General features: G+C 51.7%; 1 protein-coding gene across 1 annotated transcript in view; it reads left to right on the top strand.

Moving 5' to 3' along the window:
• Positions 1-3276: 3276 nt before the first annotated feature.
• The window catches only part of TBX15 (T-box transcription factor 15), an 89962-nt gene continuing 83059 nt past the window's right edge, over positions 3277-10179 (top strand). The window contains exon 1 of the mRNA XM_027730386.2: positions 3277-3478. Coding sequence (XP_027586187.1) covers positions 3277-3478 — 202 coding nt within the window. The remainder of the gene's footprint in view (positions 3479-10179) is intronic.

The following is a 10179-nucleotide window of genomic DNA, read 5'->3' as shown; positions in this document are numbered from 1 at the left end:
ATTTAATGGGAGCTACCCCTGCAAGTAAGAGTCTGGAATAAAGACCAGGCAAAGGGACGCATTCATCTCTGGCTGCCGGGGGTCGGAGTCGGATCTGAATCCAGATTAAGCCCAGGCCTCTGGTAGACTCCAGGTTTACACCGCTTGCCGCGGGGAGAGAAGAACTTGGCCCCGGTGCCGCTCCGGCTGAGGGGAGCACGGGGACCGGATGCCGGCTGTGCCGCACGTATGCGTTTTGCTCAGCCGGATTTTGGTGCAAAGGCTCAACCGAAATCTCATTCCCCGGCTTGGGGAGAGGGGGTTAGTTCTGGGCGAGCTTTCTCAGCCCGGGGAGCAGCGAACCCTGCGGGGGGGCAGCGTTGGCTCTCGGTCCCCCCCGCCCCCTCATCCCCATCCCTCCCCTTTCCCCCGGCACATCCTCGTGGGGCCGCAAGGCCGCTGCAGGGGCTGCCCTCTCCCTCCGCTCGTACAGCGGAGCAGCAATGCCTTTGTGCTTACCGCTTTTGCACCGCCCGGCGCGGACGGGCAGAGAGAGGGCGAGCTGTCCTAAACCTCCCGGGCACCAGGGTAGGGACAGGGAGGAGGGGGGAGAGAAGCAGTCGCCGGCCACCGTGTGTCCCCGCGATCCCGGGAGCGGTGTCCGGGGCAGCGGGGACCTGTTCTTCGGTCCCTGGCAAAAGAATCTGCTCCCTGGGGTCTGACGATTAGGTGCCGTATTGGCTCGGAAGCTCCACTGTGTTGCCTCCTGCAGAGGCAGTTCGGCTTCCAGAGCCGGACGCGGAGTGCTCGGACACAGCTTGCAGACCTCGGGTGGCACAGGGGAGCGCCCTGATGTAAGAGACCCTAAATGGATGGGGGATGCTTTAACCTGGCCACCAGTAAAACCACACTTAATGCTATGGAAAACGTGCTTCTGAGTTCTCACATCAGCCCTCAAATTTCGTTTAAATTGCCCTGCCTTTCCAGCACCACTTCTTCTCACTAAAACGCTGTAAATATTCCACTGTTTTCTTGGTCTCTTTTTCTAAAATCCCCCTCCAGTTTCTTTAAAAGCCTTCCTCTGTGTCTGTCTCCCAGGCAAGTGTTTTCGAGGCTTTCGGAAATAGGGAAACGGATTTTTTTTTTTTTTTTGAGACATTCTTTCGCTGGGGGAAGGACACACAGCCGGGGGACCCGTTGGAAACACATGTGGCCTCCTACCAGTCCCCGCTCCTCTTTCAGTACCGCTGTCGACTCCCTCCAAGCCCCTGCCTCGGTCGCTCCCTTCTTCCCACTGCTCCTGCCCCGGCATGGCTCCCCGCGGAGCGCGGGAGCCTGCAGTGCCGGGGTGGGGGACACACGACATCCCGTGCGTCCGGCGCCAAGCCTGCGGCGATTGACCTGTCAAGGAGGTGTACCGGAGGGGAGGGGAAAGGAACGGAGAGGAAGGGGATGAGGGCTGTAGCGCAGGTGATGGAGACTCACAAAGCGTGTTCCTCGGCCTAGACATCAGGCTTAGCTTTCCCGAGATTTAGCGAAGAAATGGCTTCTTTCCCGCTTTTCATCCGAAATCCGTTTCCGTGCGTGTGAACCTCGGCGCGCTGCTGTCAGTCAGCGCTTTAGGCCGTAGAGGGAGGGCTGAAGCGCTCCGCCGTACCGTGCGGATGTGGGCACCTTGGATTCACTTTGGGAGCAAAAGGCAGCGTCTTTCCCCCAACACTCCCGCGTGTGCCCCCTTCACTTGTGTCCAGCCCCATAGTAAAAAATCATTTACGATTCGTAAAAAAAATCTCAATTCGTTTACGAAAAATCTCACTCTTCTCCCCGCGCTGCCCTAAGCAGCTCTGCGCCTTCAGGGAGCAGGGGAGAAACACCGGACAAAAAAATAATTCCTTCCTGAAAATTGGTGTGTCTTCTCTCCCACTTTTCCACCGTGACTCGGTCCATGTTAATTTTCTCCCGTACTTCATAATTATTTATATTTTATTTTGAACTTGTATTCGATCCTCGGGATCGAATAAACCCCCTCGGCTTTCCCCCCTGTATTTTCCCTATACAGTGTTTTGCCTGGCTTCACCTATTTTTCCGGGGTCCCATCAGTTAATAAAAACACACGCTTCCGCCACCTTCTCAAAAGCAGCGCTTGTTGCTTTTCACTGAGAGCCCCCCCGCGCCACGCGTGACCGAGGGGCGTGGGAGCAGTTGCAGACCCGCCTCAGCCGGGAGGATTTCAGAGCAGAGTGAACAGGAGAGCAAGAAATAAAATGCTGAATATCATTCAGGCAAACGGCCGGGATCTGTACCTAGCGGGTTTGTTCTGGCTGTAGCCAAAGGGACAAAAAGAAGCGGGAAAGGGGGAAAATTTATTTATATATAAAAAATCCTCCTTCCCAAAGAGAAGGCGCTCCCACTACCCGTGTTTGTCTGGGTCTCTCTGCCAGCCCACGCCGGCCGCTCAGCCCCGCCGTTCCACGGACACGCATCGTTTTGAAGTGAAATTTCAACCCCCTCGAGACGTTGCTTCTGCCGGGTCAACACCGATTCCACCGGCAAGCGCAAGTAATACATGGCATAAATGACTTTTAAAAACACCCCCTCATCCGGCACCACTGGGTGGTAAAGCCCCTCTCGGGTACTTTGCGTGGGGATTAGCCAGCAGCAGTCTCTGGGAAATCTGGGTGCGGCGGAGAGAAGTGCGGGAGTTGTTACCTCTCTGCATTTAGAGTTATGGGTTTCCTACTGGCTCCCCGTTCTTCAAACAGTTAATTCTCCCGGCCGGTGCTCCAGGACTCAGATGGCCAAAATTCCTCTCCCTGAAGCCCGAGTCTCCCTTCCCTCCCCATTGGGTCGCAGCTTTTGGGTCTCTTCCGAGCTCTCCCTCCTATTGGCCAGGGACAGGTTTTTTTTTTTTTTTTTTCCTTTCTTTTTTTTTTTTTTTCCTTGACAGGCGCACACAGCCTGCCTAACTCTTGGAGAAAAAAAAATCCCAGAAGTTTGGATCAATCAGAGAGAGACAGAAGGAAAGGGGAGAAGGAAAAAAAAAAAAAGAAATCCAGCCTGCAGCCCCTCTGAGCAAGTGCTGGGACCTGGGCTGAGCACACCCTCCCGGCTCTGCCTGCGGAGTATCTGCAGCCTCATGTAGTGCTTTCAGGAGACTGAGGGCTGGTTCTTCTGGGGGTGCAGCTGGGGAGGGGTGGGGGGGGGAAAAGAGGCAAGAGGCTCTGCCTCTGGTCCCCGAGCTGTGCGCTCCCAGCCACTGGTCGCTCCTCTGCCCAAGGGCCTGGGCTGGGGGATAAGATGAGTGAGAGGCGAAGATCGGCGGTGGCCCTCAGCTCCCGAGCGCACGCTTTCTCGGTAGAAGCCTTGATCGGGACAAATAAAAAGAGGAAACTGCGAGACTGGGAGGACAAGGGGCTGGATTTGTCCATGGAAAGCCTCAGCCCCAATGGCCAGCTGGGGGACAATGAAGACCCGACTCAGTGCCTGGACCTCAACCCCGGTTAGTGCGACTCCTTTCTCTTCGGGACTCCCCCGCCCGCCCCGCTCCCTCCCCGCCACTAGCCGCTCGCTGCCCGCCGGGAGAGCTGTGCCCAGCAGCGTGTCCCGGAAAACATCCGGGACTGGGGGTAGAGGAAAAGGAAGCAGGATTTTTGCGGAGATTTCTTGGATTTTTTTCCTTTCAGTTTACGGGGACTTTTCTCCTACTCGCTGCGTCTCTTTTCCCCCCACAGCTCCATGATATCCCGGGAGGGGCAGCGTGCCGACTCCGCTTTCTCTTTCTCCCCCTCTCCTCCCTCTCCACGCCTGTCGGTCGCGATAGTCCTTCACGAGTGTCTCGGGACACGCGGTATTCCTTGTTCCGGAGTTTCCCGGCCTCCGATCGCGGAATTGCCGGGTGGGTCGGGGGCAAAGGAGTGGGGTGCGACATGCACCCATCTCCTCTTTCCGAGTTACCAGCCAAACCCCCGAGTCTGTTTCGTGGAGACCGTGCGCCCTAACCGGAGGTTTCGGTGGAGGAGGAGTCCAGGATCAGCCCTGCGCCGAGGCGAGGGTCGCTGGCTCCTCAGAGCGACGGGGACCCGCTACACACCCCTGCGGCGAGCTCCCACCCGAAGCCTCCCCGGGCTGGGCCGGGCCCGGCAGCGAGTGGCTGGGGGCCTGATCCTTCTCCCGGGATCGGGCCCGCTGGGGCTCAGCGGCGCGGCCTCGCTCCGCTCCCGGGACGGAGCGCACAAGCCACAGCGGAGGCCTGGGGAGACGGCGGAGGGGGTCCTACCCTCTCCTCCCTCTCCTACTGCTCCTGGCAGAGAAAAGGGCCTCAGTGGGTGAGAGGGACTCCGAGGAGTCCGGCCCGGGGGACCGGGGCGCATGGAGCAGCACCGGGGCCGCGGTCCCTCGGCCGGCAGCACAGGGTTAGGGAAGAGGGAGAACAACACTTCCCTCCTGGTGTCTGTACTTTTAATTTTAAACTCTCGTTCATTTATTTTTATTTAAAGGAGATCCAGTAGCTCGGAGCTATTATTTGGCTCCGGCGAAACCCCCGGTCTCCTCTTTTCCCTCCGGTCTTTTCTCTCCGGCCTAAACCGACGGTGCTGCAAAAGCAGCCGCGAACCCGGGACTACCCCGGGGGTGAAAACGCGCCAGGCCTCGTGCCCCCCACCCCCACTGCTCCCACGCCCTTCGCGCCGTCCCCACGCCACGCTCCCCAGCGCCTTAAAAAGGGACGCAGAGACCGATCCCGCGCTTATAATTGTAGTGTGGGGAGAAAACGAATTTTAGGGGATTTCACTTCGCTTTTAATATTGGGATGGGGGAAAAAGGTCAAGCGATTTCTTTGAGCGACACTGTGAGAAAAAGTGCAGAAATTTCCTCCAATTGTGCCAAGTCCGCTCCGCCGCACTTGGAGAAGAAAACACCTTTTAAAAATTATTTTTCTTTATTTTACATGACGTTCCCTGAGCTATCAGTAAGCATCAGCTCAAGACCCAGAATAAGAAAAAAAAAAAACAAAACAAAACAAAAACAAACAAACAAACATACAAAAAGGAGGAGGAAAAAAAGATAAAGAAAGATCGAGGTGTCAAAAATATTTGCTGTAAAAAAAATATTTAAAGTGTTTTTGAGCGGAGCTAAAGACCGGGAACTCCGAAGACCTCGCCCAGCTACGCTCTCAAGGAACCGCACTTCAATTTACTTTGAATAGCAGCAGCCCTTCCCGGTGCGGATCCTAAGGAGAAGTAGGTAAAATCTGCTGCCAGGGACGTCTCTTCCAGCGAAGGGACGTGAGTAAAGAAGAGGGGACAGCAGCGATCAACCAGTAAAAGGATAGCTCAGGTTTTCAGGGACTTCCCTGTTCAAAAGAAAAAATACGCGAACAAAACAAAAAATCCAATGTCTATTAACAGAGCAGATCTGTGCGTCAGTCTTCTCTTTTTAGAACTGTTTTTCTTATTTTTTTAGCAGCAATAGGATATATTTTTGTGTAGTCTAAAAGTTTAACTTGCCCATTTCTCCACGAATTCGAAATGGAAAATTGGAAAACTCCCTCTGTGCCAGATTGGAGAGCGGGACAGAATGACTGCTAGTGCCTGAAACCTCAGAATGCAAACGTGATGTTTTTCATAAAGCAAAGGAAATCAAGAACAGTTTGAGAAATAATTTTTAGGAGGTTGATAGACTTTAAATAAAGTCCACGACTGTAATTTGCACAGTCACTTCATTAAACCTAATTCCTCCGAGGTGTACCTTTGCTCCTGGGTGAAAATTGATTAGCGGCTCTATAATGACCACCAAATTCCATCTTTACAAGACCTAATTAAGAACAAACTTTACACCTAAAGTATTTTAAACTTGCCAAATCTCCAGCGATATAGAAAAAAAAAAAAAAAAAAAAAAAAAAATTAGAAGGGGGAATTTTTATAGTGTCCCAAAGGTTCAACAGTCAAAGCCGCTGCCCCGAGTAGCGATGGGCTGTTCCTTCTGCTGGAGGGATTCTTGGTACGGTGTACTCACGGAGGGGCCGTAAGTAGTACAGTACGAGCTGGGAAATTGTGTGTTGATTTTGCGTGTGATAACGTAAATCGGGCTAGCCCCATTTATCGATCTTTTCGCTTAAAGTTCCTCCATTTCAGCTCAGGAGGATCTGAAAATCATTCTCCGCGGGGAACTAAACATGGCCAAGGGCAGAGTAAGGCTTCGCTCTCCTTTTTACAGATCTTTTCCGTGCAGGCAGGTATCAGGATTTCTTTCTCTCCCACGCACTGGCGTGGATTTTCCTCTCCATCCTCCAGGGGTGGGAGTAAGGTGGGGGTGTCGGCGGTGTGGCCCCATTCCACTCTCGGCGTTGGGGCTTCACCGCCTTCGGTGCGGCTTTGTGCTGGACGTGTACAAACTGCAGCCCTGGGGGTGCGTGGGACCCAGGGCTCCTCATCTCCCCGTTTTAGCGGAATCCTCGACCCCTTATGTGCCATTTTACAGCCGTGCCCAAACACTTCGATGATGATATTGGCGACACTGAGTCGCCCCGAGAGACCTCCCCGCGCTCCGGGGCCGCATCTTCCCGGGAGAAGCGAGATGGCAGGCTGGGAGGTGGCGGGTTGAGTGTGAAAAGCAAGCGGATAAATCCCCCAAGTTTATAAAAAATATCTCCTGAATATCCAAGTTATTTATGTCTCAGCCATGAATCTTGTCGCCAGAGTTAATGCGGTTTTTTACGACTCACTTAAAAGGGGGATAAATCTGGATTTTAATTACGTGCGGGTTCTAATCACGACGTTGTGAAAAGGAATTCGGGATTACAAGCAGCTCTCACCGTCTCTCCCCCAACCCCGTCCACCTGGGGCGCGCCGGGCGTGGGGCCGCGGCCGGGCCGGCGGGAGGCAGGGCTCGCCCCGGGGCTCGGTGAAGACTTCCCAGCTGCTGCCCCGCTATCGGGCTGGGCCGGGCTCCCGGCATCCTCCACCGGTCCTCGGTTCTCGCCGCGGAGAGGCGAAAGAAGCCGGAGAGTGGAGGGGCGCCCCTCCGTCCCCTTGGCAGGTTTGGTTTCAGAGGGCAGCAAAACAATGGGCTCGGGTGTCTTCTGGGTATTTATAGACTTAACCTGAGCAGCGGAAAGGTCACGGGGGGCCCGGGCGTTGCCTCCCTTGATGTCTATATTGTTTACCGTCGTTTACGGCGGTGGCATTCGTCGGCCCTTCCCTCCGCCGCGCTAAGGGCCCAGGGACAGACCGAGGCAGAGCCGAGCGCGCTCCTTTCCCTGTGGGCGCGTTTCCCCCAACAGAAGCCCGGCTGCTCCCCTAGGGGGTCGGGGTCGCTTCGCTGTGAGAGGAGAGCAGGCGCTTCAGAGGCAGAACAAAACGGTGCGACTAAAAAGATGGAATTTTTCGGCTTTGGGACGGTCCTTTTCCTCGCAAAGAAACACGCGAGTCAAGTTTGTAAACGAATTTTGGCAGTGCAGTCCTTGTATCACACATCCTATCGGCATTTTTGATTGCATAAATTAAAAGTGGCCATATCACTTAAAAAAATCCCAAACCACCTGAAAACAAACTAACAAACACCCAAACAACAAACTAAACCAAAAGAAAACAAGGCATTGTTGGGAGTTTAATTTTTCGTTCCCTATGTTTATCTGAATCTACATTAGGGAACTATTGCGAGGTTTTGCAACGAGAGAAAACAATAAGGCACGCATTTTAAGACCTACAACGTGTTTATTACAGCTGCTTATCCATAAGATTAAGATCCGAGAGCTTGACAAAGCCTTCTGTGGCTGTCAAGAGTAAAGCCTCCATCTCTTTTACTGAGGCACGTTCTCCTGCCTCTCCCGGCAGGTTGCTCGGGTGTCCATCCCAATCCCGCTCCGCCGCGGGGCTCCTGCTCCTCCTCGCCCCCGGGCAAACCCCCTCCAACGGCGGGAGTGCGGAAACCACGCAGTCCGTCCACCTTCCGGAGAGGCAAACAGATTTTAACAGCAGGAGAAATGCGATTGATCATATGTGACCTGTCTTTATTTTTTTGTTCAATACCCCTACTTCTGAACGCTCATATTGATGAAGTCCCGTTCTTTGAGCAGTGGCTGTTACAGCCGCGAATAGGGAGCGACCTAACTTGATTTTTCGCTTCAGCTTTTGTTTGGGTGCTCGGTGGATGGGACTAGGATTTCAAGTGCTGGCAGAGAACGTTTTCTCGTCTCTTCCCTGAGGTAGGGCGCACTGGTTTACATCGCCCTTTGCATGGTCCTCAAGGCTCGCCAATGAGCAATGCTCTGTAACAACGAGGTGTAAGAGAGTGTGTCAGCTTTGGCTTGGGACTGGGAGTTATGGATGCGAAGTCTTTCTAACAAATTTGTGTGTGACTGGGATCGTATGAATTCATTTCACCTGTTGAATCATCAGTTTTCCTCTTTAAGAGAGGATATGGAGCTCAGATCCATTGGTCCCTTGTGTACATGATGGAAGGAAATGCAAAAATCTGACCCTCCTAATGCCTCTGCTCCCCCCATGCTCCAGCCGCAGAGCTAATGCTCTAGCCCTTCTCAGAGGAGACAATCGCAGGAGGCAGATGGAGCTGTCCAGATGAGAGCCAGAAGAGCCTGTGGGGGCTCGGGAAAGGGTTGTCTTAGTCAAGTTCATACAACTCTGACCTTGGAGCCAGGGGAGACTGAGAGCGAGAAGGATTTGTCCCTGCGATAACATGCGTCTTACTGACTTGGTGAATTCCTGCTGCTGGGTTTGTGAAACTCTTCCTGCAGAGAGAGGGGTGAAATGCTCACACTGTATTAAGAGGGCAGGTAACAGAAAAATAGAGACAAGCCTTACAGCGCAGCAGAGCATTAGAAAAAAGCACAGCGTGGCAAAAAACTTTCCCCTCTCTTTCATACGTATTTCAAATCTGCAGCATCTTTTACCCAGGTTTATTCCATCTGTTGGGAAGGGGAAAACTGCTATTTCAAAAGACGTTTCTTACCTTTGACAAGAACTTCAGGAGAATCCAAAAAGCTTCTGTTACAAGCAAAAGTCAAGTAATTCCTTACAAACCATCAATCACTTCTCCCTCCTCCCATATGGGACTGAGTGCTTATATCAAATATCAGTCTAGCTATCCTCTCCTCAGGCAGAAGTGTTCTGCTTTATCTGTATCTGTCTTCAAGGAAAACTGATATTTTTTTCAGATGGAAAGTTGTAAGATGTCTTCCAAGAGTGCTACATCCAGGAAAGAGCATTTGCATTATTTTACAACACAGTCGGCACCAGTTGAGTCACTTCTTTTCACACAGATCACTGTGTGAACAAATTCTGTTCGTATTGTAATCAGTTGGATTCTTTTATGAATCTTAGGTCTCCAAAGATTAAAACTTTTTTTAACCTATCTTTTTTTCTTGCCTTCTCATCTAGATTAATAAGCTTACACTAGTTTAAATAGAGCACTAAAATCAGTTGAGAGTATTCAGAAAATTCCTGGATATATTGAGACAGGATCATATGGCATTTATATCAGTTCCTTTTGCAAGTAAAATCCATTCAATTGTGATTTAAATCACCCCGTATTGAGATCTGTACTTTACACTGATGATGTAAAATCAAGTTCAATGAAAAAAGCTTAGCTTTTCTAAAACTAACAGTGTTTCAGAGAACAACAGAATTTCTGGGAGAGGCTGAGCCTTTTAGTGCCTTCTGATGTAATTACAGGATTTTATGCAAACTCTTAGCTCTCTGACAGTGCAATTATTTTGCAATAATGGGATGGGAAGTTATGTTTAAATTCTGACGGCAAAAGGAGGGTGGGTATACATGCAAATGGGCAGTATTCGTCAGCCTGGGAGCTGTGCGGCTCCATTGGGAAGAGCAGCTGTGAGCACCTGGGTGTATAGGAAAAGGCAGGCAACTGGGATCTTCCCAGTGCTCCAGTTCCTAATCTCGGCCAGAATAGCTCTGCATAGCAGGACATTGAAAGATTTGGCTTTTATGGCTTTGTATTTGAACCAGTGTTTCCACAGGGAGAGTACCATCCAGCAATGCTGAGACATTTTTGTTTCCAGAGGAAAAAAAGGTGTAGCTTTTTGTTGCTTATATCCAGTACTGTTTAAAATAGATTATTATTGCAACCTTAATGCCTGTGAAACATATGCTGTCTCAAAAACACAGTCCTGTTGCATTTCTTGTGTTAAATGCTGTTGCATGCTCTGGTGAGAAGTTCTAG

Source organism: Pipra filicauda, unplaced genomic scaffold (assembly GCF_003945595.2).
Source record: "Pipra filicauda isolate LSUMZ 115617 unplaced genomic scaffold, ASM394559v2 scaffold69_size3009148_pilon, whole genome shotgun sequence".
NCBI lineage: Eukaryota > Metazoa > Chordata > Aves > Passeriformes > Pipridae > Pipra > Pipra filicauda.
Note: the sequence above shows the minus strand (reverse complement) of the source record. Positions and strands in the feature narration are given on the sequence as shown.